At 38.0% G+C, this 27,916-nt stretch overlaps 1 protein-coding gene across 1 annotated transcript in view; it reads left to right on the top strand.

The window, feature by feature from the left end:
* Nucleotides 1-18,582: 18,582 nt before the first annotated feature.
* LOC142340556 (copine-9-like) overlaps nucleotides 18,583-27,916 on the top strand; it is a 64,226-nt gene continuing 54,892 nt past the window's right edge. Inside the window, exons 1-10 of the mRNA XM_075391202.1 lie at nucleotides 18,583-18,712; nucleotides 18,780-18,820; nucleotides 18,893-18,939; nucleotides 19,040-19,321; nucleotides 20,143-20,246; nucleotides 20,812-20,958; nucleotides 21,024-21,096; nucleotides 21,585-21,703; nucleotides 21,781-21,827; nucleotides 22,121-22,305. Coding sequence (XP_075247317.1) covers nucleotides 18,654-18,712; nucleotides 18,780-18,820; nucleotides 18,893-18,939; nucleotides 19,040-19,321; nucleotides 20,143-20,246; nucleotides 20,812-20,958; nucleotides 21,024-21,096; nucleotides 21,585-21,703; nucleotides 21,781-21,827; nucleotides 22,121-22,305 — 1,104 coding nt within the window. The 5' untranslated portion in view covers nucleotides 18,583-18,653. The remainder of the gene's footprint in view (nucleotides 18,713-18,779; nucleotides 18,821-18,892; nucleotides 18,940-19,039; nucleotides 19,322-20,142; nucleotides 20,247-20,811; nucleotides 20,959-21,023; nucleotides 21,097-21,584; nucleotides 21,704-21,780; nucleotides 21,828-22,120; nucleotides 22,306-27,916) is intronic.

Here is a 27,916-nt window from a genome sequence, read left to right as displayed (position 1 = left end):
AAAGTTAGTTTATCATACGGAAATTTGCGATTATTTCGAATAACGAATTTTAAAAATAGGTCTTTTTCGTTTGGTCAAAAACTTCTTGAAATTGAACCAAACTCGGTATAGAGTATCCCATGTGTATCTAGAGTGTAAAACAGAAAGAATTTTTTTTATAGCTTCCCTAGGAAAAAGTTCGTATTTCAATCGGAAATATCGATTTATTCGCTTATTCTATTTTCAAAAATAGAGAAATTTTATCGGATCAAGGAGTTGTTCAAAGTGAACCGAATTGATATCCCAGACTACCAGTATCATTTAGGTTGTGATACAAAAAGAATGGCCCGCTTAGCTTTCCTAGAAAAAAAGTTCGTATCTCAATCGGAAATCTCGACTTTTTCGCTTATTCTATTTTCAAAAATATAGAAATTTCATCGGGTCAAGGAGTTTTTCAAATCGAACCAAACTCGGTATAGAGTATCCCCTGGGTATGTAGAATGTAAAACAAAAGGAAGTTTTGGTATAGCTTGCCTAGGAAAAAAGTTAGTTTTTCGTACGTTAATTTCCGATTAATTCGAATAATTAATTTTAAATAATTTTAAAAAATATCTTATTTTTATCGGGTCAAGGAGTTGTTCAAAGTGAACCAAATTGATATCCCAGACTACCAGTAACGTTTAGGTTGTAATGCAAAAAGAATGGTCAGCCTAACGTTCCTAGAAAAAAAGTTCGTATCTCAAACGGAAATCTCGACTTTTTCGCTTATTCTATTTTCAAAAATAGAGAAATTTTATCGGATCAAGGAGTTGTTCAAAGTGAACCAAATTGATATCCCAGACTACCAGTATCATTTAGGTTGTGATACAAAAAGAATGGCCCGCTTAGCTTTCCTAGAAAAAAATTTCGTATTTCAATCGGAAATCTCTACTTTTTCGCTTATTCTATTTTCAAAAATATAGAAATTTCATCGGGTCAAGGAGTTTTTCAAATCGAACCAAACTCGGTATAGAGTATCCCCTGGGTATGTAGAATGTAAAACAAAAAGAGGTTTTGGTATAGCTTGCCTAGGAAAAAAGTTAGTTTTTCGTACGTTAATTTCCGATTAATTCGAATAATTAATTTTAAATAATTTTAAAAAATATCTTATTTTTATTGGGTCAAGGAATTGTTCAAAGTGAACCAAATTGATATCCCAGACTACCAGTAACGTTTAGGTTGTAATGCAAAAAGAATGGTCAGCCTAACGTTCCTAGAAAAAAAGTTCGTATCTCAAACGGAAATCTCGACTTTTTCGCTTATTCTATTTTCAAAAATAGAGAAATTTTATCGGATCAAGGAGTTGTTCAAAGTGAACCAAATTGATATCCCAGACTACCAGTATCATTTATGTTGTGATACAAAAAGAATGGCCCGCTTAGCTTTCCTAGAAAAAAATTTCGTATTTCAATCGGAAATCTCTACTTTTTCGCTTATTCTATTTTCAAAAATATAGAAATTTCATCGGGTCAAGGAGTTTTTCAAATCGAACCAAACTCGGTATAGAGTATCCCCTGGGTATGTAGAATGTAAAACAAAAGGAAGTTTTGGTATAGCTTGCCTAGGAAAAAAGTTAGTTTTTCGTACGTTAATTTCCGATTAATTCGAATAATTAATTTTAAATAATTTTAAAAAATATCTTATTTTTATCGGGTCAAGGAGTTGTTCAAAGTGAACCAAATTGATATCTCAGACTACCAGCATCATTTAGGTTGTAATTCAAAAAGAATGGCCGGTTTAGCTTTCCTAGAAAAAAAGTTCGTTTTTCAATCGGAAATATCGATTTATTCGCTTATTCTATTTTCAAAAATAGAGAAATTTTATCGGATCAAGGACTTTTTCAAAGTGAACCAAATTGATATCCCAGACTACCAGTAACGTTTAGGTTGTAATACAAAAAGAATGGCCGGCTTAGCTTTCCTAGAAAAAAAGTTCGTTTTTCAATCGGAAATATCGATTTATTCGCTTATTCTATTTTCAAAAATAGAGAAATTTTATCGGATCAAGGAGTTGTTCAAAGTGAACCAAATTGATATCCCAGACTACCAGTATCATTTAGGTTGTAATACAAAAAGAATGGCCGGCTTAGCTTTCCTAGAAAAAAAGTTCGTTTTTCAATCGGAAATATCGATTTATTCGCTTATTCTATTTTCAAAAATAGAGAAATTTTATCGGATCAAGGAGTTGTTCAAAGTGAACCAAATTGATATCCCAGACTACCAGTATCATTTAGGTTGTGATACAAAAAGAATGGCCCGCTTAGCTTTCCTAGAAAAAAAGTTCATATCGCAATCGGAAATCTCGACTTTTTCGCTTATTTCAGTCTTACTATTATTCTAAGTTGAGGGCCTCGGGCCCGCATGAGGTGCACCCCCCTCCCTGCCCCGTTGAGACGCCGGTTAGTCGGTTCCCCCCCGCTGGGATTTTGTGCACCTCATGTTGGGGACGTAGTTGGCGTGCTGTCGATTTTTTGGGTTCTCTCTGATCAGACAAAAGTGCGGTCGAAACGTCCTCTGATCAGACAAAAGTGCGCTCGAAACGTCCTCTGATCAGACAAAAGTGCGGTCGAAACGTCTCTGATCAGACAAAAGTGCGCTCGAAACGTCCTCTGATCAGACAAAAGTGCGTTCGAAACGTCTCTGATCAGACAAAAGTGCGCTCGAAACGTCTCTCTGATCAGACAAAAGTGCGTTCGAAACGTCTCTGATCAGACAAAAGTGCGCTCGAAACGTCCTCTGATCAGACTAAAGTGCGCTCGAAAACCTCCCCTGATCAGACAAGTGTGCGCGCTCGAAAACCGCCCTGATCAGACTAGTGTGCGTTCGAAATTGTCTCTGATCAGACTAGTGTGCGCTCGAAACTGCCTCTGATCAGACCGTCCCAGACCGAAGTGACCCCTAATCAGACAAGTTCCAGACCATTGTCCAGACGAAAGTGCGCTCGAAGCTTTTTCCAGACCATGTAATTCGAGCGCACCCGGAACATGTGTGCGCTCGAAACTCGTCTGATCAGGGGTCACTTCGGTCTGGCCACCTCGACCTGGGTTGTGTCGTTCCAATCAAACGTTGCAAGGAAGTCAGAATCACCAACCAATTATTGCAATCAATTAATTGCCAATTATTGCAATTCCAATTGTTTTTCCAAACCATTGCTGAAAAACACGGCCTTAAATTGTTGTACGTAACTGTTGCAAGATTTTCACCTGAAAACTCTGGCTCTTCTAGTCCAAAAATACACAGTTAATGGTCTTTTTTGCTCTTTAAAGTTGCCATTTTACATCAAGGATAGCTTTCTTATTGTTTTGCTTATCTTGGTATACAATATTTCTTGTTTTGAATGTTTCTTTAAACCGTCAATTATGAAAGAATTAGAAGTCGAGACATAGTTTCAGATATAATTGAAGGTCAGTATAACCAGTATAAATGTGGTTGCCCTTTTGTAATATGGATTGTTGGAGCTAGCTCATTGCATCATTCTCGGAAGAAATGGGAGAACATTCGAAGACGACTCAAAGGGAAGTTCATCTCCAAATCAGTATACAATCTACTTCCAAACGCTAAAAATATGTAGAAGATGGTTCAAAATCAATTGAGATACGTTGAAGATAATACCAAAACTGTATTAGGGCACAATAGTATCAATAAATTGGTAATCAGCTCGAGAAGCGATAATAGAACACGCCTCAGTGGTGATCATTTAAAAGTTGAAATCGATCGTCTAGAACGAAATATAGATATAGTTGGAGTTGTTTATTGTATCAGAGAAGGCACTCCTGGTGTCTATAAAATAAGAATGAAAATGAAATACTAGAGTTGTATACTGCCAAGTATCTTTTATGTCGCCGGTAAAAAGAGGACAAGAAGGTGTTGAAAAAGTACAGCAAGCTTCACTTGGATCCATTTCTCGAATTGAAATAGCCGTCACGATCGAATGAAACAACGGTGAATTGAAGCGAATTTGCAAAAAGAAGAACAACAAGCGCCAAAAACAACGAAAGAAAAACTCAGCTAACAAAGAATCAGCATTGAGCTTAGTTTAAATTTCATGAAGTTCGTAGCGATTAGGTTCATTGCACCGGCTCAGAAAATTTAACCTCAAGTCCAAGTTGTTTAAGTTGCTTTTGAGAAAATTACACGGCTGAGTTTCTTGGTTTTGCTCAGAATAAAAAATAACACGAAACGGGAAAAACTTTAAAGCTTGCAGGAAGACGGTTAACGCAAACGATAAAAGTTATACTCGTGTGGCATGTAATTGTAAAATGAATCGGAATCTTGAATGTACAGCTCTTTCACCAGCTGCTATTGCCGGTATTGAAGAGCTTGGTTTGAATGCCAAGCTAATTTGCAATAAGTGTAATGAACAAATGGAGAGGGATGTATTCGCTGTCAAACATTGGCAAAAAGTTGCAGAAAAATTTGATAGATTGTATGTTGGTAAAAATGGAATAATATGGAAAGGTGGCTAATGGGCATAGTTGACAAGGAAATTGGAAATGCTTTGAAAATGACGTGTGACGACGTTGAAAAACACTTGCTGCAGTTATTATTGTTATAAATACTTCAAGAAAACCTAAAGGAGATAAAAAAGGATGAAAACTCGAAAAGTCACAATGTCAATAAATGTTTATGATTACAAGGCATACCTGAGGATCCTAATGAAACAAAAACGAACGGGAAAATTTTGTCGCAACAAAGGATAAATTTAACAGTCTGCTCGATTCGGTAGGTGTGATCTCACTTGTCACGGAAATACAACGCCTTGGAAAATTTCGAAATGGCAGAAAAAAAACCAAGACCGGTTTTAGTAACCTTGGCAAACAAACACTACTGAAGAAACATCCTAGCAAAAAAATCCTGAATGCAGAAACATTTTGGTCAGAACAAACACTTTATCCTGCCACCGTTGACGAGGGAGGACGCAATGAAAGAGAATCAAATGTTCAAAAAGTGAAGGGAGCTGCTTAACGGAGGTTTACCCAAGGAAAAATGAAAAATTCGAAATTTAGAACTTAATAACGATGGTGTCAAAGTGCAGTTGGATATACAGAAAGCCCCTGCCCACATACTAGGTTTTCTCCATATCTTTCAATTAAATACAAGAAGCTTAGTAAATATCGAAAGAAGATCAAAAATCATAAAAGCAGTAATTAGCTCAGATATTAACATTTTATGTCTTTGCGAAACCTGCTCGAACTGTAACGTCAATGATTCCTAACTCTTTCTTAACAATTACAATATTAATATAAGTCATCAGGCCACGATTGGAGACAAGGCCATGATTGGAGTCTCGACAAAATATTCGATTTAAATGTCGCAAAAAGAACATGGCATAGACATTCACTGCTACCTTGAATTTCCTACGGTACATCGAATATGATTAATAAATTAAAGACACAGAAACGTTCATTGGAAAATAAACCATCATCCTACCGAAAACAGTTGTTTTCAAAACTTGAAATTCAACTTATTGATTCAACTGAGAAAGACATAGTTGTGTACAAAGAAGAGTTACTAGGATCAGGAAACACAGACAAAAATTTTAAACATCTGAAAAACAACCTATGCAAATCTGCTTGACTGCCAACAGTCTTTATGAATGATACCAAGAACCCTAGCTTCGTTTCAATCATGTAATTATGTTGAATGAATTCTTTCACTCCGTTTTCTCCCAAAAACTAACTTCAGTTTCAATGATTTCAAAGTACAGAAGGATTCTTGTACACATTTTGACATCTCGAAGATTACAATCAGAATTATGACAGAATATATTGATGCCACAAAATTCAGAGGGCCCAACGGCAAACGTCCGGTTTTTTACGTAAAGACTGGAGAGTTGTTACGTAAACATGGATTTGTCAGGAGAAGATCTGTGTAAAGAAATATGCTGCTTTTTCTCAAAACAAAATACGAAACTTTTAAACACGACCCTCACTCAGAGGTAATTGCTTTCTATACTAACTTTTCAAAAGCTTTTGACAAAGTACTACATTATGAATAAAATCAAAACTTGATTGACATTGGAGTTGGGGATGTTTGCTTGAAATACTAATCGATTACTTGTAAAATTGGCAAAAATATGTTCGCGTGTACTTTATCTTCGCTTAAAATTTTTGCTGTGCAATGAAGCTACTGGGAAGTTTAAGATGTTCTCCATGGGATTGAGAACTCGGTTATCCAAAAAAAGAGAGCTGGCAATAGACAAGTATGCATATCTGAAATCTAAAGTAACAAGTTGATGGGAAAGAGTTTGGCAAACTCCACAACTGTCAAGGATATTGGAATCCACGTGGCGGCTGATGTATCGTGGAAAAACCATATTGAAGATAAAATGAAGAAAGCAAACAAAGTTTTGTACATGCTTCAGTGAAATGTTGCATTTAAAGTAAACACGTCTGTAAAATCAGGATTTTATAAACCTTCATTTTGCCGGCACTGCTGTATGGTTTTGCGTGCTTGACTGCAGGAAGAACTGAAATTCAAATTCTAGAAAAGTTTCAAAAAAACGTAGGCTAACGGATAACGAGAAATAAAGATATAGAATACAAAAAGCAAGCTTCAACTATTAAACATATTGCAACTATCAATATTTAGTCAGCTTAGTGACCACTTACTAGTTTCAAAAACTTTGTATGAAGACTACCAAAAAGACTACCAAAAACTACCAAAAATACCAGAAGGAACAAAATTTTCATAACGGCGAAGACTCGAACAGAGAAGCCGCGTAGAAAATTCTCTTTTAAAACCCATCATGTTGCAATCCGACTAGAAAATTTATTAAAATTAAGACAACTAGTCGGATTGAAAAACCGATCACTAAGTACAATGTGGAATTTTTACGATAGGTTTTCTTAGCGAAATATTTGCACTTGGCAATTGTACTGGGCAATTAAAAGACTGGAAACTTAACTCCTTCAGCACAGCTGTAAATCCCCAACAACAACATCAATTTAACCTTATCTATGTTTGCCTTTATGTCGCACAAATATTTAAAAAAGTAATAGAATATCATATCAATACCATTCAAAGTGTAATTAGTCAAATAAAATTTTAACCATTGTTGATTATTATACATCAAATTGTTGAAGTTTCATTATTGCACAATAATTGCCCTTCCATTTTTATCCGGTCAAGCTTTGGAATAAACTTTTTGGCCAACGGTAAAGATCCTGGTACTGTAACAGGAAAGATGAGGAGTAACAAAGACAATCAAAATTTTCGAAGATTACGGATATTAGCAATGAAGGCATTTGAATAGAAAGTCTAGACAAGAAGGTACAGTAATGTGCAGACAACCAAATTGTTCCGATCCCTCTTTTGCCAGATATTTAATCAATTTTTCATCTAAAAGAATTTAAAAATATGACAGAGTTTGAACTCTCAACAAATCTTAATTCTCAAGGAGATCGTAACCAAATTTTTTTTGACAGATATATATGTTGAATATATTATTCAGTGTGTCCTGCAGCACAAAAAAGCAGAATATATATATTTATATATATATATATATATATATATATATATATTTATATATATATATATATATATATATATATATATGAACTGTACAAAATATTGAGACTTGCCCACAGTAGACCCCATCGTTTATATTTTTTTGTAAAGGATGCTCTTGGAAAGTCAGGAGAAGGGGCTACACTACACTTGGACATCATCGCATAGTTCACCGAGCAATTTGATGATGCGGTTATAGCCTTTTTAGGACAATCTGTCTTATGAACTACGTTCAATGTTTCTTCACATGCACATGTTAATGCTATTGGTATTTGCTCAAATTCCCAGCCTTATCTGATGGCAGACAACTGATGACAGAAAAATTAATAAACGTAAGAGAACAATTTGGACTGAAAAACCGATCATTACGTACAATGTTGAATTTTTACGAGAAGTTTTCTGGGCGAAATATTTGCACTTGGCAATTGTTCTGCGATTGTCAAAATTGTAGAAACCATTGCACTTTTTATCAATTTAAAGGTTGGGAACTTAGATCCCTCAGCACAACTCTAAATCCCCAACAACAACATCAATTTAACCTTAGCTATGCTTGCCTTTGCGTCGCACAAATATTTAAAAACGTAATAAAACGACATATCAACACCACTCAAAATGTAATTAGGTCAAATAAAATTTTAGGCATTGTTGTTTCTAATACATCAAACTGTTAAAGTTTCATCATTGCACAATTTGCGCTCTTCAACTTTTGTCCCGTCAAGCTATAGGACTAAACTTTTTTTGGCTTTTATTGATTATTGGCATTTATCTTTGAAGTCGATATTGCATTTGGGATATTTTTTGGCATATTAATTGTTCCTCCGAGAAGCACGTGCTTGTTTTTTTTTTTAAAAAATTAACATCTAAAGACACGTTGGCTGTAAATGGAGGGGATAACGTACTGGGGCGGGCACAAGAAAAGCATGAAAGCAATGAAAGCATTTGAACAGAAAGTCTAGACAATAGGGTACAGTAATGTGTAGACAACCATAATGTTCCCATCCATCTATTACCAGATATTTGCTCAATTTTTCATCTAAAAGAATCTGAAACTATAACAGAGTTTGAACTCTCAAAAAATCGTAAACCTCAAGAAGACCGTAACCAAATTTTTTTGACAAAGATGTTGAATATATTATTCAGTGTGTCCTGCAGCAAAAATAGCAGAATATATATATGAAGTGTACAAAATATTGAGTCTTTCCCACAGTAGCCCCCCAACGTTTATAACGTTTTGCGAAGGATGCTCTTGAAATTTGTATGCAACTTTAATGGTCTTAGGGCAGCTCTTCGCGTGAGGTTTGAAAATATTCACATCAAAGAAAATGCAGTTAAAGCGAGAGCCTCACAGACCGTTTGCCTTAATGTCCAGTCGAGCGTCATTATCAGTAGTGGTGGAATTACTCAAGAGAGTTTCTCCATCGGGCGACTGAAGTTTTCGCTCTATCTGAACATCCTGACAAATGACGTCCATCAGTTTTGTAAACACATCTCTGATTTTTGTTGTGTCGTAGTTGCGTATACCCGCATTTGGCGCAATTTAGAACATGGCTGAGGCTGAATTCTTTCTCGTATGGGCATATGGCTGGCGTGATCTTCACATCCCAGGTGTAGCGAAGTGCTATTCCATCACGGAACTCAGTCATCATGAGGTCAAAACCATGGTTTGATAAAGGAAGCGCGTTAAGCCAGCTAGATGCTCCTTTCTACGAGGCTAGCTGGATGGTATACTTCATTTCTGGCAGATTGTTTTCAATTCTGGATTGTTTTGAGATGAGTTCAGGTTGCATGTCTGCTTTCTGTCTGACACTGATCTTGGTTTGTTCTAATTCACATTGTTGAATTCCGAATGAATCATTTTTGAATGACGTCAATGGACTTGAGAGTTCAATTGATTGTTCAAGATTTTTATTAGTGTCTTGTGGGAGGGCTATTATAAGCCCACCCATTCTGAAAGGGAGAGAAAAAAGTTCTCTTTCCTCTTGGGTTACTTCTTTGCTGACGAAGTTCGGTATGATTCGGCCAAACTGCTCCTCCACTTTGTCCAGAACCCCGTCCATGGAAGGTATAGTACGCGAGAGGAAGCTCAATTTCTGTTGAAACCCCTTCGTCAAACTTGCATAAGCATTCTGGGGAAAGGTGTTAGCTAACTGACCAAGTCTGTCCCAACTTTTTGAGTATATAATTTCTGCATATTTCAGTAAATTTTTATTGGCCTCTAAGCTTCCAATAACTGATCCCAAGACCCGAGCGCCCTGCGTGATTTCAACTTTTGTGCCTGCAAACACGGTTTACGCTTGCCGCTCACCTCCTGGCTTAATTATCAACTGACACTTCGGACAAGATATCAGTACTTATGACGAAACTGAGTGAGCCTGTCGGAGTTTGCCCTGATATCTTTCAAAATACCCACGACGCTACCATCATTGGCATACCTTTTGTGTCAAGGAGTCATTGTGAAGTCTTGTTATTAGGGTTCGGATTGCGTTTTCAAACATGGCCTTCGCAAGGGGATCGCCTTGTGCCGTATCTTCCTGAGAGAGAATGGTCGACTTACCGATGTAGAGATAAGACGGATGGCTATCGGATTTCTATAAGGCAACCCTCAAAGATGGGCTTAAAGTTTTTATGTTTGTCTATTGAGCACGTTCAATGCGCTTTTGTTATCAATTAGTAGAGTTGCTTTGTTTTCGGGATCATCAAAACTGTGGCGAAGCGAATGTATGGCATGTTCAATGCCACACTTGAGGCCCAGGCACAGCTGCATATTTTCACCGAGGGATGTTAGATCTTGCCTGATGCAGTCGGCAATTATGCGTTCGTTGATGCAACCTATTACTTCACCAATGCCTATAGGTCCCAAACCTGGACATTTATTCACAACCACTAGTCGAAAACCCTTGTATGCAATCAAATCATACGGTGGGATTTATAGACGTGGCCAGCCTCTTAAGAAACTTGACAACAAGCTTGCACAGGTTCATGGAGGTTTGCCCGAAAGCAAAAAATAGTCTCTGCCAGTCATCGGCATTGAGACCTGAAGGCCCGGCACTGCCATGAGTCTTCATTGCATGCTTTCGGATGAACTTGGCACTGATTTTGTCGCAAACAGCGGGGTGGCAAGGAAACGTGCGTGGATGTTTGCTCTGAATGCAGTTGGGCAACGAGGGTTGCCCTTCAGGATGTTTGTCGCATGAAGTCTCAAGGACCGTTCTACCTTCTATGAAATCGGTAGGTGCGAGCACCCCGCCTTTATGCTCATCCGAAAAAACGTGAATAGTATTGCTGATCTTACCTCGAGAAATGAAATTGTTGAACATCTTGAGTCCAGAGTGCTGCTTTTTGTTCCTTGAATTCCTTCTTATTTGGATTGCCTTTGCTTCACAGAACAGTTCTGCGAAATTGCAGCTGATCCATGCACGCAGTCTACGCCTGATGTTCTTATTGTTCGATTCATCGTCCGTGTTCTCTGTTCGACTGAGGGTTAGGTGCGGAATTATCATACAAAGGTCAGATACATATCGAATCTATCCGTGTTTAAAGTACTCCGGGAGGAGACATTGTGAAATGCTTCGGCGAACTGTTCCCCTGTCTTGTTCTTTCTGAGCGTGAAGAACGAGGGCTTGCATGTGACGACCTTGCGTTATATTTTGAGCACTGTTACCGCGTGATGAGGTTAGAAATTGTCCCAAATAGATCCGATGGTTCGGCGATGGAACGTTCGGGGGGCGTGCGATGTTGCAGGATCTGTGAGTGCAGTGTCGGAATCGGTCAAAACCTTGTGTGGTGCCGGCGTTGTGGTTGCTGTTTTGGTGGCTGCGGTCACCTCAGAGCAGCTTTTGCGGCTGAAATTTTCGGTCCAATGTTTCGCTGTGGCTAGACCCCTGCTTTCCACGTGAAAAAAAATATATCACGTATGACACCAGACGCCTCTCCTACGTAGGGGAACCTTGCTTAGTGGACAATGGGTTCGTTCATCCGTCAAACTTCGGGCTAGGAGTGGGGAAGGCTGTACTGAGGGGGACTGGGTTGAGTTAATTACGGGAGTTAATTATTTGGTACGAAGTGCACGGTGTCTTTACAGAACAGGTTAGGTTCAGGAACATTTCTAAATGAGTTTGAAACAATAAACAACTTTAAGGCACAAGAATTAATATAATTAACAAAGCGTAGTTAAGGGCACTGATTTTCTTAATTATGAGGCAATTACAGCTGGTGGGTGTAACTTTGAGAACAATCGAAAATTTGGGCTAAACTTAACAATAATGGGCTGAATGAGGAATTTCCAATGCTCTATGACAGTTTCAATATTACTACGGTGATCATTGAAGCGAGCAATTACTACAACAATGTTCAGCTTCTTATTTGTGTATTGATTGATAACATCACAGAGATCTAGCAGTTTAGCACCTCGCTAGGAGCGAACACAACCCTGTACGTGACCCTCGTCTATATATTTGGTACGAGAAGTACCCAAGACCAAGTCCGAGCAGCTGGAGGGAAGGGGATTGGCATCAAAACGTCCCATTCACGGAGCTTGCTAACATTCAAAACACAAGAAAATGTTCTAAAAATGAAATCAGTTAGAATGGTGCGAACTGATGTGGTGAAGGAAAATGGTTGGTATCAAAAACTCATTCACGGAGCCTGTTATCATTCAAAAACACAAGAAATTGTTCTAAAAATGAAATCAGTTAGAATGATACGACCTGATGTGATGAGTCGGGGTAGGAGATTGGTTCACTCGCCTACGGCTGGGGTGGCGAGGCTTGAAAAGGTGTAGGTTTGACTGAGCCAAGCGCGCATACGTATTTGAAAATACCACGGATGTAAATTTGTTCTATTTAATAAGTTTATCAGAACAATCTACTTAATAAGTTTATCACAACAATTAGGCTAACTTAGGATGCTCTTGAAAAGCCTGGAGACAGGGCTACACTACACTTCGACATCGTCGCATACTTCACCGAGCAGTTTGATGATGCGGTTATAGCCATCTTTTGGACAATCTAGCTTATGAACTACATTCTATGTAGTAGTAGAGTAGGGTTTAGGGTTAGGTCCACGGGTTTTCACCCTGTTGATGCATTCAAAATTTTCAGTCGGTTATTAGTTTGCTCATGGGGTTACAGCTTCCGCATATGCAAAGGATCTTCCACGTGCATTTATTGTCTGGTGTGAAGAATCTGTTAAAAAAATTCCTGTAAATTTTCAGTAGCCTGTCTTTGGTGAGGTATTAGCCATAGCTTTTGTAATTTCTGATCATTTGATTGAAGAGTGCTTTGGTCCGGTGAAAAAAGTTGCCGTCAGTTTTAGTCAAGCGGTTTTTGTCGGTTTTGAACTCTCCCCTAAGTACTTGTCTAGTTTGTTCAGCGTTTGAGTTGTCACTCTCTAGGCTGATGTCTACGTCGTAGTCTCCTTTTTGATTTGCTAAAAGGTACAGTAAATCATGCAACTCGATGTACATGCATAGGGGCAGTAGTTTCAATGCATTGGGGCAGTAGTTTCAATGTTTCTTCACATGCACATGTTAATGGTATTTGACCAGGTTCCCAGCCTTATCTGATGGCAGACATCGCCAATTTCTTCATTGCTTTGATCAAAAATATATCTCAAGGTCTCTTCAGAAGACAACTTTTTCAGCCGAGCAACTAGAGCTGCAAACGAGCTCATCCGGTTAAAAATCATTTCATTCGAAATGCCATTAAAAACTCTGAAAAGTTCCCTCATCAATTACCTGAAATCCAGAACATCAAATTACTATGATATGAACTGTTCGTGTTCACATTTTGTCAAGTGTTATTGTACATTTTGTCGTGCATAAGTCATACATGTGTGTTTTCTTAAAACTTATCTTAAAAGGAATTAAGTCTTTTAATACTACCACTACTATCCTTTCAAATGGACTGCATTAAACCTGAAAGTCGCTCCTCTATCCTTTGGGTGATATAGAGAATTAAGCCTCAGTTTCATCAGTGATCTCTTTCTTAAATTTTCGGCTCTTTTCTGTTATTGCCCCCCTGCCTTATATAGCCAGTCTATTTGCACCCCCAAATATGTTCTTTTTGGTCCTTAGAGATCCTTTATTTTAGTCATAATAAATTGCCGGTAGACGAATGGATGAATTTTTGTTTCCGGTTGTCAAAAAAAAAATTAGTACCATAGAGCTATTCCTGCAAAAGAAAGGCGAAAAAATATTAAAAACACGATTATTCTTTGTCTGCTTACATTATAAGCAAAGTTTGATTACCGTATACGTCTTAATTTCAAAACTTGGCTGCACAATTAAATTGTAAATGCCGTTTGTATATAATTGTATATGTTAGTGTATGAAATGAAACCAATATGCTATAACATGTATAAGTGGGGGGTGCAAACGGACGTGGGGGGGGGGGCAATAAAGAAAAGAGCCAAATTTTCTCGGGTTAAATATTCTTTTCTGAGCGTCTCAAGGATCTGACCTTGCAAACTATCTGGGTTGGCTACGCTACACTCGTACAAGGGATCACGGAGTTGAGGAGATCTTTGAGGTTTTGTGTTACAAGTTTAGGGTACCTTCTTTGACTGGAACAGAAAAGAACATTCTATACCTATCTTAGAAGGAAAGATAGTTGAGCATTGCTGCGTCGTTCTTGCAATTACTATGAGTTTATGTTGAACTCAATTGTGTGAGACTTAGACATTCTGAGGAGACACCTTACTGTTACACGAGTTTTTGGAGTAGGATCAAATAGTTATTAATTTCACTACATAGAAAAAGTTTTTAATTTCACTATATATTTCGGTTTTGCAATTAGATTACACTTCGTTACGTTGTATCCAAAAGCATTTCCTCTTTATTGAGCCGTTCCAGTACATTTTTCTAATACTGTAGGCTCCAATTTAAGTAACCTTAGCTGACAGCTATGCACTGCCTAATGGGGGTAAAAGTTTCATATTCTGATACCTCAAATTGGAAAAAACGAATCCAGTCATGTTTCAAATTCTGCTATTAATAATAATAATATGAATTTGAATATGAAAAAGTTGAGGGGATTCAATATCCCTCTTACAGAAGTCAGATAATACATATGGAGCATCTACATGAATAGCGCCGAGAGCAGAGGTTAGTCTCTGAATAGTTTTCATGGAAAAAAGTCAGAAATGTTTTCATGGAAAAAAGAAGATCGACAGGAGCTTTGGCTTGAGGCCCAAGGGCTGGGTAACATCAACTGCTGGTAAATGTTTTATGAGACGGCAAGTTCTCACAAAGAATTCTTGGTATTGAAGCTCAGTAGTAGGGTATTCAATGTGTGGGATAATTCTGTAGTCGCGAGAACTCACTCTTCCAAGTTTGAAAGTCAATTGTGGGTCAATGTCATAGCCGCCGTTGCACATCTTTACCAGCGTGAATTTCCTTTACACTTCTCTAATTTTCTTTTGCTCCAAATAAGTTTTTCATTGATCAGTTTTTCGCAATATCTATATCATCTCAAATGTTTCTTTGATTTAAGTTTTTCTTTGAGAAGCTACATTTTCCGTCTTTTGATGAACGCTTGTTGCGACCCAAAGTTTGTTCCATTTGGAAGTGAACTGTTTTGTCATAAAGAAATGCCTTCTTGCGCGAACAACTATGATCGACAGACTGACACATTTCCGGTGAGAAGCAAATCTTGCCGTATCGAAGTTGCCATCTCGATAACAGAATTGGGACAAGTGTCAGATTGTTTTAATTAAGTCATCTCTTTGCGCTTTCTCTAAAACAGTTGATGGAACTGCTCGATACTGAAAAAAGTGTTTTTGCTAATACAAGTGAAATCTGCCGAAGAAATAAACATTTAATAGCCGCGAAGCGATAGCGGCTATTATTGGGGACATCGTGGTTTTTTTACAATTTAGGTTTTTTTTTACAAAACGAACAAATAGAAACACTGCGGAAAATATACAATGAAATAGTTCACTGGAAACCAATCTTTTTTTAACATTAGCAAAAATAAAGTAGGATTCAAAATTGCAGATGTTATGAACATCATTCTCACCAGGATGCTTGAAGATGGAAGTCAGACTCAATGCGCTATGATTTGCACAATGATAATGCCGCATTTATTCTCGCAAGATCCAAAAGTGAAAATGATGCTTCAATAACAAAAACTGTCTAGAAGGCTCGATCTGTGAATCAGGTGGGTGCAAATTCGACGACCTTTTTGTTGAGGCCAAGGCACTTCAGGAGCTCTTAAGGAAATTAAATAGAAAACGAGAAGTGGATGAATTTAAAGCTTTTGACAAACAAATGGAGTCTGGTAAGATATCGAATGCTTTACGATATCTTTCAGACGATGCAAAGGGCGGTGTGCTATCAACATCTGATAAAGTGACTATCCAAGGAAAAACTGCACCGTACTCGATCTTCTACAAGAAAAGCATACATTTAGTCAGAAAGCTGATCTTAAATACGTAGTAACCGACCTGAAAAATCGGGATTTGCCGTTCCATCCTTCTGTTTTTGAAGAAATTAATGGCTCTGAAATAAAACGCGCCGCAATGAAAACAAATGGCAGCCATTGCCCATCTGGTTTTGATGCAGGCGAATGGAGACGACTTTTGACATAATACAAATCCTCCTCAATCGATCTTTGCAAAGCAGTGTCCAAATTTGCAATCAGAATTGCCGCCGAAGAACTAAATTTCTTGAATTCTTATAACGTTTGTCGTCTTATTGCGGTAGATAAATGCCCTGGGGTTTGACCAACTGGCATTGGCGAGGTCTTAAGACGAATTATAGGTAGGATTATAGTGAAGTGCGTTAAACGAGATCTCCAATTACTTGGGGGAAACGTACAGATGCGGCTTTGACAAAAGAGTGGCATCGAACATGCTATCCATGCACCTTGGCGGCGCTTTATTGAAGGTCGTACTGAAAGGATCCTACTGATTGATGCCAGGAACGCGTTTAATAGCTTGAATAGAGATATGGCTCTGAAAAACATCAAAATGCTTTGTCCCTCAATTTTTACAGCAATCAGAAACTCGTATAAGAACCCGTCAGACCTTTTCATTGATAAAAGTGTAATCAAGTCTCAGGAATAACTATGGCGAAACGCACTTCCATGCTGGCTAAAGGCACTTCAATTGAAAAGATATCATCTTAATTTAACCAAGGGAGAGTTTAGATATGGAATTGCTCTTAGATATGAATGGGATCGCAGCGCATGCTTTTCATTGTCCAAAAGCTGGCTATACGCACATAAGACACAATGACATCCGTGACTCTATTGCCAACCTGCTCAATGAGGTCTGCGATGATGTCGAGGTAGAGCCTTGTCTTCAGTCTTTGCAAGTGGAAACCTTCGCAAATAGAACTACCACTATTGATGACGACGCTCGACTAGACATCAAAGCTAATGGTTTCTTCGATTTACGTTTCAGCAGAACGTTCTTTGATTTGAAAGTGTTTAATCCGTATGCGAAGAGTTGCCCAAGGAGCATACCGGATTCCTACATATATCACGAGTCGATCAAGAAGCTGAAATACGAACAAAGGATAATCGAAGTCGAGAAAGCCACCTTCTGTCCGTTAATCTTCTCGTGTACAGGAGCTGTTCCGTCAGCATCAAAAGCCGTACAGAGATTGGCTTCCAGGATCAGCGATAAGAAAGAAGATTCATATTCGGACGTGGTCACGTACATAAGGACAAAATTAAGTTTCGCTCTTTTGCGTTGCTCCATACTCTGCCTCCGTGGCGCGCCCTCCATTCGCCGGCGCCCTGCAGTAGAAACGTCAGTAGGAACCATTGTAGAGGAAGAGAGGCTGTTGTACTAATTGCTTTATATTTTTCTAATCTTGATTCAAAATCACTACACATTATACTTTAATTGCTATTTACCATATCTATTTTATTTATAATTCTGATGCTTTATTTTTTACATCTGATGCTTCAATTTTTGACTATTGTCAGAATTTATAAATACACATAGGAGTTGACTTGCTGCCCCCGAGTTGACCGATTACCAATTTAGGAGAGCAGCTTTCTTTTATTTGACCTCCTTAAAAAAATTGTGTGAATTGTATTGGGGCGCTGTCTTTCACACATTTTTGCGATTTTTGAAGTTGAATTGGAGTAATGATTTTAGTCATGCCGAAACAGGAAGTGGAGCGAAAAAGCCAGTGGTTTTGCGATGTGAATTTTTTTTCGCTCTAATTTTAAAGTAGAGTGAGGAAACGGTGTTTGAACAAAAATTCGCTTTATCGCTAGTGGTTTTTGTTCACATGCGGCAATTTCGCTTTAATCTTTACTGTTTTATCGAATTTTTGGATTAGATTTTTTTCTTTTCCTAAATGGTTTTCCCAATCCATTCGCAAGTCATTCTACGCCGAGTTTTTTGTTTGCATCAAATTTCCATTTCTTGTTAGCGGTTTTTTGTTCACATGCGGCATTTTGACTTTGATTTTCTTTTTTTAATTTTATTCTGATTTTTTGGGAAATGGTTTTCCCAATTCACTCATATTCCGTTCTGGGTTTAGTTTTTTGTTTAGTCAATGAAAATTCTTTGAATTGTAATTCAGGACTTGTCCTGCTATGTTTTTTTAATTCGTCATCTCCATCGATTTCTTGGAATTGACTTTTTCAATGACTTCTACTGCTTTGCAGTTAAAATTTGTGTGCATGACGTCATTTCTTCTTTTAGGTTAATTGCGTGACTTACCTCACTCAACAAATGGACTTCTGAACGCTTATGAAACTTTAAATTTTATGAACATTCACCAGTTAAAGATCAATAGTGGGCATCTAAGTAGTACCAAACTCATGCCCTAATTCTTGAGTTTTAGTCTGGAATTTTTGATTTCGAATATCAATTTTGATAAAGCTATTTTAGGGTTTTTCCTTATAGACCATATATGTCATAAAATTGACAGCCCGAATCTAACCAAAAAAGTCTAGTGGTCCATTAAAGGACTGGTCGTCGATCTGTCTATCTTATTTCTTTATTTGTTTCACTTCATGGAAGGCCACAAGTGTCTATCGCGGCTGTTTTCCGGCAATCTGCCGGCTATGTTTATTAACTTCCAACTTGGCAAAGCTGTGTAAAGCAACAGCTATTATTTTTTAGAAAGGCATGTGAAAAAGTGGATGCGATAAATCTTGTCTAAAAATGTCGGCGCAAAGTGATGCAGATTTGAGCAATCTGCTGGACATAACCGTCTCTTGCAGGTACGTTCAAATGAAAGCCTTCCATTATTTGAGCTTTTGATTCTCATCTTTAAACGTTTTCTTTCAGCAATTTGAAGAACAAAGACACTTTTTCAAAGTCTGACCCTAGTAAGTTTCTTTTAATCAAAGTTCCCCAGAGTTTAGAACAAAAGTCCAAAAATGTATGCTAAATCTGTTTAGTGTGTGTATTATTTATTCGGGACAATCCGTCATCGCCATTTTTCGAGGTAAGTTTGATCAGCCGTTGCTACATTGGTTAGACATATTACGTTTTTTGCGCCCAAATCTGGGCTGCAGGTATGTAAGACTGACTTTAGCTATATTTAGGTCGGGCGTACTGAAAGAGTTGAAAACAACCTGAACCCTAGCTTCAATACTCCATTCAGATTAACCTACTTCTTCGAGAGAAGGCAAGAGTTAAGATTCGAAATTTACGACTGTGATTCGCATTCGAGCAGCCTTGACCGACATGATAAATTGGGTCATTTGGAGATTTCGTTAGCGGAAATTGTGCAAGGACGAATTGCAACTCAAGGCAAGCTCCTCACTGACTCGGGAAACTCCACCGCCAAATTATTTGTCCGGGCACAGCAAACTGTAGCTTGCACTGTTAGCATATTATTTTTTAAAACAGTTGCAGTTTTTCGATCGATAGACGATCAGTTGTTGTGATTTGTTGGCTTTCCGTCAGTGTTTGTGATACAGCAATACGTAAAAACGCTGTCAGTCTTTGGTTTAAAGCACGAGGAGAGAGTAGTTATTAGCTTCCCCCAAACAAAATTGGTGGAAATTAAGGCAGTAATGTCTTTTGAAGCAAAATATTTGATTGATGGACTTTAGCTGAAATCAATTAGTGGCAGCTTACTACTAAAAATCAAATCAAAGGTCTGAAATAATGTATGATCATCTTCTACTCGAGAGTGGCATGACTGAAGCAAAGAGTACTGTATGGGATGGGATTATAATGTTAACAATTACGGAGAACGTGAATTAGCTTAAGGATGTAAGAAAGCGAGGAACAAAGGCAATAACTAGGTTTTTAATGAGAAGACGGAATAGGTTTATGTTCACCTTACCATGTTTTGAGACCAAATAGGTTTTTCTTACATTATTAATTATTGGGGCGTTTTTCAGTCTTTTTGAACTTGAAGTGTACATGCTCCACTAAGATCAACTTTATTAGTGCAAATTTGAGCACAATTTTAGCAATTTTTAATTTCTGAGCGATTTCTGTCTTCATGTTGGGCTTTTATCAATTCCATTCGTTCTCTTGTTTTATTTAAATGTTTGGTTTGCTTAAAGTTCTAATTTAATAATAAATTTGTAGGAATTGTGCCCCGTTTTACCTCACATGTTTGGTGTAGTAAAACACTTGCAGGATGGAATTTGTGAAAATGAACACTTAAGTCACCAATTTATTTGTTTTTCAGGAGTCCTACAATTTGTCCTTCTGCGGTCGTGGATTGGACAATAAAGATTTCTTCAGCAAATCTGATCCATATCTCGTATTCTACAAGAAGACCTCAAAGGGAGAGTAAGCATTCAAATATCTGGAATGATTAACATCAAATTTAAAAAAAAAATCGATTACTCAAATATTACGAGTATTTAATGTGAAAACCGTGTTTAATTGCTCGCGAACGAATTTTAAGATCAACTATTGTAAATGCGTTGTTCTTTTTTTTATGCAAAACTTTTACTTGACCGCTTTGAGTTTTTGTTCTAGAACCTTCTTTAAATTCGCAAGTGACTTTTTCACGCTTCTCTGCTTCATTTTTGAGTAATTTGAATTGCTCTCATTCCGAAGTAAAGTTTTGCTTAAAAAGAAGCCATTGTAGCATGAGAAAGCACAAGGGCGTGATAGCCGATTGGTAAATGCTTGTCGTGAAGCCTACGGAGGTCGGGTTCATATCCCATCCCGGTCGCAGATTTTTTGCACCCGTAACGAAAAATATAGGTTACAGCCCCTGAATTAAATTACCCGCCAGAATAACTCGAGAGCGATTTTTCCGACGGTAGTCGGTTTTTGTTCATAAAATTAAAAAAATATTGATTATTCATATATTACGAATTAATGTGAAGTTTTTTTTAAATTCTAGTTTCTTCGCGACGGGTCAGACAAATGTGGTCAACAACAATCTCAACCCTAATTGGAAGCCACACGTAGTCAATAAAGCAACCTTCAACGACAACAATGATCAACTGCCGATCAAAATCGAGTGTTACGATTTCGATGATGACGGATCGTATGTATTAGCTCGATGTCAGTACATAGAGATTTCTGTGTTCGGGTAATTTGATAATTTTTCAGGCACGATTTCATTGGAGATTTCACGGTTACTAGTGCAGAGTTGTTCAAAGATGTTGGAACAAAAACATTTCCTGTAAGCATTCCTATTTGCCTAAGCATAGTTTGCTTTTTTAACATATTATCAGAAGACGTTTGTAGAATTCAGCAATTTTATTGTGAAAGGACGGTCCGTTGGAGTCTTAGCGCAGCAGGAAATATTCCATTATATCTCTCACGCCTGTCAAGTCAAAAAATTATTAGTTTTCTGAGATTATTTTTCGTTGATTGTCCTGTGACAACTATAAGGTTATGGGAAGGGCAAAGTTAAAAACAAAATCTGAAGACGCTTTCAAAATTATAATAAAATTTTGCGATGCAAGTCATGTCGAACGACACTGAGCAGTTCAAGATTTTTTGAGTTTATATCGAGTCGATCAATGCGAGTGAAATTGATTTCTGAAGACAACCGGAGGGTCTATATTAAAAATAGTTGAAGTGAAATAAACTGAGCTGATCACTGACAAATGTTAGTGTTAGAAAGTGGAATATGTTGAATATTTTTAATGAAGATTTGTTGTTTAGTTGATCAATGCACGTAAGAAGGAAAAGAAAGGGAAGAAATACGATAACTCAGGGGTTATTCATTTGAGCAGCTTTGCTATTGAAGAAGATTGTGATTTCATATACTACGTTCAGGCAGGGTTAGTTTAAAATGTTTGACAATTAAAAAGAAATAAAAAAAATTCGGTTGAAGTGTAATTTTAATCTCTTTGTTCAGATTACAGATTAGCTTTATCGTCTCCATCGACTTTACAGCTTCTAATGGTAAGTTTTCATAATAACTTCTGCTTTTTTGACCAACCAATTATTATATCATATATAAGAATTATCCAAAAGAACGTTTCAAATGCTGCTTCAAATATTACTCAAGTTCTCGATTTCGAATATGCCGAAAAACTGAAACTGGTCATTTTTTTCCATCAGCTGGACTGTAATCTTCTGGTCTAATAAATTCTGGTCTAATATTCTTATCAGTTGAAACTGCCAAAAGTGTGTGAGATCATTTACTGCCTTGAGATCTTGACCTGTAATTGGGTTCTGTTAATTTTTGTCTGAAGGTGACCCCAGGAACCCTAGCTCTCTCCACTTCTTCAATCCGCAGTATCCATTCAATCAGTACACAACAGCCATCCAGGCAGTTGGCAACATTATACAAGAGTATGATAGTGACAAGCTATTCCCTGTCTACGGCTTTGGAGGACGCTTCTTTGGCCAGATGGCAATTAACCACAATTGGCCACTGGTAGGTGAAAGCTTCATAAATTACAAATGAATTTTCGAGTTTGCCCGTACTTTTCAATCACTTATTCTCATTGATAATTGGGCCGATGTGCTTTCTAATGATGCTTAAACAATGGTTTTGCAGACTAATGTGTCCCAATGGGTTTTATAGCTGCACTCATCTCAACGGGCTATTATAGCGGACCTATTTTTGTTTTCCCACTTAAAGAGTAGTAATGGTGATTAATTGCTCACAAACGAAGTTTGTAGCAATTATATTAATCCTGTTGTCTTTTTATGCGGTTTTCTGCTCGAACGATTTATTATTATTATTATTATCGGTTTGAGCACCATTTAAAATGTCAACAGTGCAGGAAAATTAAAACAGATAAGTTTTGAGTTTTTTGCCTGAATAAATTTTCAGATAGTATAAGTTTCAGCTCAAAAGAGAGTTTATTCCACTCAACAGCGACGGCATGCGAGAACGAACGTCTTCCAAAATTAGAGCGAAATTTGGGAACATCTATATATTAATCGAGTGATCACATAAGACTACATGTGTTAGAGGCATCACTTAGCAGCATGTTTAATAGCCGCCCTCATCTTCTCAGCCGGCTATTATTGCGCTCGTATTATTTTTTTTTACTTCGTCAAACTTTTTTCGCTTTACCATTTTGCCGCTTTTTCGACATTTTGCGTGAAATCTTTTTGACTTCTCTAGGCTAGTTTCTCTCTTCTCTCATTCTGCTAAAAGTGAATTTGAACATCAGTTGCTAAGCAAAGCAATTCAAAATGAACAGAGTCGGTATAAAAAATTGAAGTCAGAAATAGAAACGGGATAAACCCATAAAGCCCAATTTTAGATGCCCGCAATTTGAACGTCGTTCCTTTAAGTCTTAGTTACCACCTCTAATGCTTATTGGTGTTGATAGTAGCCCCTGTAGCCTCTCTCTAAGAAACAGAAGTATGTTCAACTACGAATTGCCATCAAAATAAATCGGACTTAAAAAATATTTTTGTACAAAAATCTTTTTTTTTCAATATATTCTATTCGTTCAATCCCAATCATGCTTATTGGAATCAACGGCGGCTATTTTCAGGCAATCTGCCGGGTATGTTTTAATAGTACTGCCAAAGAGCACGGTTAAGCGGTTGCGTAATTGGGGTTAATGACCGAAAAAGTTTGCTTTAAGGTCACTGACGGATTAATATTAGTAGTGAGAAATGGGGGGTCTGTCGCACACTTTTAGACACATTTCTACCAAAACCCAGCTCCGTGCGGGATTCGAACCTGCGCCCGCACAATCTCGAAATTTTTTGAAATTGGGCTTAACCACTGCGCCAAATCCCATTTTCTCTAATTTGTTCCAAGCCTTTTTAAACCCATTTCCCATCATCAGCTGTACTCCTCGAGTCCATTTCAGTTCCTAAACTAAGCAATTCGAGTCAAATTTACATTTTCTTTCAAGATCAATCCAACTATAAAATTTTTTTGAATTTTCGTTAAAACCAAGGCACCTTGGTCTTTCAGGTATGGCTAAACGCAGTTAAATGTTGCACAAGTGTCCTACTCCTCACTGTGGTTCGAATCCTGAAAGACCGAGATGTCTTATTTTTATTTAAAAGAAAATTCCATTCGTAAACAAAAGTTGGTATATCTTATCTGGAAATCTTTCTGGAATTTTGGAAAATTTTTTCTTTCTCTCTCCGTTTCATTTGCATCAACGTTGCCTTCTAAATCAGTTGTACAGATGAGTGTTTCAAACTATTCTTCAAAAAATTACCGCTTCATTATATATTCAGCAAAATTACTTGTTCCTGCGAAACTCTCGTTGGAAACAGCCTCAGTCTCTCAAAAGAAGAGAAAACATGAAGCAAGTGAAGTTTCACTCTCCATCCAGAATCAAACTCGTGGCCTCACTCAGTGGATTGATTCTCACACCGATTTCGACTTTGCAGTTGTTTCTCATGAGGCTGGCTCAGAGAACTCTGGTAGCTGCTTCCGCTGGTGTGAAGATTTAACTTCAGATCATCAACACATTATGGTATGCAGCGACAATCCAAAGCAGATGGAGAAAACAATCAAGTCATTCGTTCGGCACGAAGGAAAGGTCTTGTATGAAATACGGACACGCATGTTTGTTCCACAGTCGCCCCTTCAAACTTTTATAAATCAGTTTCTTGGGATTGGCGCCGTCGACGTTGTTCGTCGAGGAGAACAATTTGAACATTTTCTAAGAGCAGATGAGCTGGGATTGGACAAGAAAACGAACGAAAAGATGGACATAGTTTGGGAAATTGAAAAAACATGTCCCGTACGACCCTTGCAGCTTACTACGATTAACGAGGATCAGCGCCGCCTTCTGGCAAAAATTGAGAGTCTTCAGAGCAGCGACTCGCCGTTTAAATCATCGCTTGAATCTTTTATTGATATTTTGGCCGCTGGTTATGGAAGTGTGAACATGTCAGAACATTCAGCCTTTTTAAAAGTCGAATGTGGACTCACAGAAGCGCAATGTAGTTGCTGGGAATGTTGGGAAAACGACTTGATCAACAACGAAGGATCAGACGAGAAAAATGAAAACCCGGACATGTATCTGTCACAGCAGACAGACTACTGATAAGACTTCAAAGCCTATTCATAATTTGTAAACTCGTCATGTAAAACAGTTGGTTTTTCGTTCAATGTTTCCAGATCAAAATTTAAATAAAGTTTTAGAGAATTTCTCCCTTTGCCGTTCTCTGTTCAAAAACAACTCAGACACTAAGAATGCTTTTCTCGCAGTGTGTTTAACAATTGATCCAGAGTGCATCCTAAGCGAAGTAAATAAAAAAGCTCCTTTTGGTGGACTGCTGGTCCAGGTGACAGTCTTTTGCACAATTATTTTAAACATTCAAAAATTCTTCGGTGTCACGCAATATTTCATGATGCTTACGGATTTATGAAGTCAACCTATGACATCGGACCCGGCTATGTGTATGTTATACCTAACGTATATAATCATTTTCTTCTTGGTCACATTAGCGGTCTCCTATACTGGCTAAACTTTAAGTGCCAAAGGTGCCAAGTATTTGACGCTTTACCGCTCTGAGCATGAGTTGCCTTGACCCCAATTTACTAACCCTGCACGTATCAAAGATTGCTTCTCTTTATGCTAAAAATAACGGAGATGAAACTGAAGTCATTCTCCAGAAGCAGTGTTATAAAAAAGTTGGTGGGAAGACTGTTATTATGAAAACAGAAATTGATTTAACACTCTCAGAGCTCGAGTTGCTGTGCGAGGCCATAAAACTTTTGGAATATTTTCTTTCCATCTCTAAAGCTAGTTCCAAAATTGGTCCACCAAAACCCCCTCAGCGTGTAACATTTGGCTGATAATGACAGACCATCCAGACTGCGCAATTGATCTCAGCAATCAGATGGTTTTTGATAACGAGAATCAAGAGCGCCCACCTTGGAAGATTTGTTGCGCTCATATAGAGCGTTCTCTAATCATATGTGTTGTACACTCTTTCCTCCTACTCATTGCTATCATTTGTTGTTTTATATCAATAACTTACTATCAGTACAGTAACCCCCAAATCTGGTCAATACTTGGCTTTTTTCTTGGTTGCCTTGTTCCTACACCAAAGTAACCCCACAGCGCCGCCTTTCAAATTTGGTAAAGATGAACAAAATCCTCAGCACCGATCCACACTTCCTGATGGCCGTGGTTGGTCCCAGTGGTTGCGGAAAAACACAAATTGTTGCAGATTTGCTGGTTAACCATCGTCGACTGTTTCGACCCAATTTTGATTGCATAACCTACATATTTCAGCATTGGCAGCCGGTTTACGATGATATTGCGTCGAAATTAAAGCACAATGAGATCAACTTTCTCAATGGCGTGGATTGGAAGAAGCTGGCGGTAATGTCAAATCTCAAGCGCAACCTGTTGGTGTTTGATGACGTGTTCGACGAACTCGCCAATTCATTAGAGTTTTTGAACCTCGTTGTGTCCGGTCGCCACAAAAATCAACACGTTATTTTCCTAAAACATAATCTCTATCAAAAAAGTCCAATCTCAAAGACAATCGACTTGAATCTAACCCACTTGCTGCTGCTAAAAAGCCCACGCGACATAAACCAAATTGACTGCTTGGGGAGACAGCTGGGAGATCGAGATCTTTTGTTGTCTGCTTACCGATCAGCTACAGAGGAGCCCTATGGTCATCTTCTGATTGACTTGGATCCGCGTTGTGACGAAAATTTACGCCTAGTTTCAAATATTTGCGCTACGGGCAACTTGCCACCATTATTTCATATAAACTCTAAAAATTCCGATCATATTGAACTTAATGAGTCTTTCACAAAATCAAAGTATTTTACAGATTCTTACAACTGTTAAACCAGTTTTACAGAGATTGATTTTGATTCATGCGGATTTGGCATTTATAAAGTTTCTAATAAATTGCGTTTTTAATGTGGTTAAGGGGAATGTTTGCGTGTCAAATAAAAATGTTACATCCAAACAGTTTCGTCCTATTATTGAGACGATATGTCTGAAAAAAGTAAAGGTTTCTGAAAAGCGTAGACTTTTGGCGACCAATCAGGGAATAGCACTCGTCAAAATAATCGCCCCAGACGTCCTGCTTCATTTGTCAAGAATTAAATGAAGGAACAAGTCGGCACTAAAAAGTATGTTCTGTTATCGTTGAATTGTTATAACGACCTATTGTCGCTGAAACGTTCCTCAGCAGTCAACTTTGAGGAGCAGCAGCAGCAGCTTCCCTCCCAATCAGAACAAGCAAAAATTGAAATTTTGGGTGCAAGCCCCCAGCAGTCACTCCAACTCAGAGGCAATAGCCAAGTTGAGTGTTTCGTCTCAACTCGTCAACAACAACAACAAAGATTTTCCGTCCTACAACGCCACCACAACAGATCAAACTAGCTTGCCTGAAAACAAATTTCTTCCAGACAAAGCAGTCGACAAGGTACTTGATACTCTGCTGGCAAGTGGAATGAGCAGTGGAAAGATTGAGCGAACCAAGCGTATTCTAAACATTCTCAGCCAAAAAAATTTTACCTTAGACAGGGAATCAGGTATAATACAAGGAAAAGACAACAAAAAATCTTCTAGTAATCTACTTGACTTCCTTATTGATATACAGAGTCCCAACAAAAAATTGACAAAAGATGACCTTGAGCTTATTTCGCAACTGCAGTTACTACCTCATCTTGTCGCTAATACTTTTGCCAAGAGAGTTGCATCAAACACGCCACAGCATCAAGAGCCGCCCACTACAACTTCGACGCCTACCTGGCTTTCCATATTTTAGGGTAAATTCTTCACTCCTCAATGTTTATTTGAAGCACTGGCTAACCTTCGGCGGCCTACTTTTGTGTGCCTTGTTAAAAATTGACGGCGTGGAGCCCAATCCAGGGCCCTCCAAAACAATTTGTGGTTCATGTAGCAAGACTTTGGGAAAGAGCACCAAAACAAAGCCATTGCTCTGGTGTACCATTTGTGGCTGGGTCCATTTTGACTGCAGTGGTTTGGCTAGTGTCAGGGACTACGATGAGGAGGATTTTACTTGCACAAAATGTTCTCGGGAGCGAGTCGTTTCTCAAGCGCTGACAGTGAACCCAAGTT

This window comes from Convolutriloba macropyga, chromosome 6 (assembly GCF_964194025.1).
Source record: "Convolutriloba macropyga chromosome 6, txConMacr16.3, whole genome shotgun sequence".
Classification (NCBI taxonomy): Eukaryota; Metazoa; Xenacoelomorpha; order Acoela; family Convolutidae; genus Convolutriloba; species Convolutriloba macropyga.
Note: the sequence above shows the minus strand (reverse complement) of the source record. Positions and strands in the feature narration are given on the sequence as shown.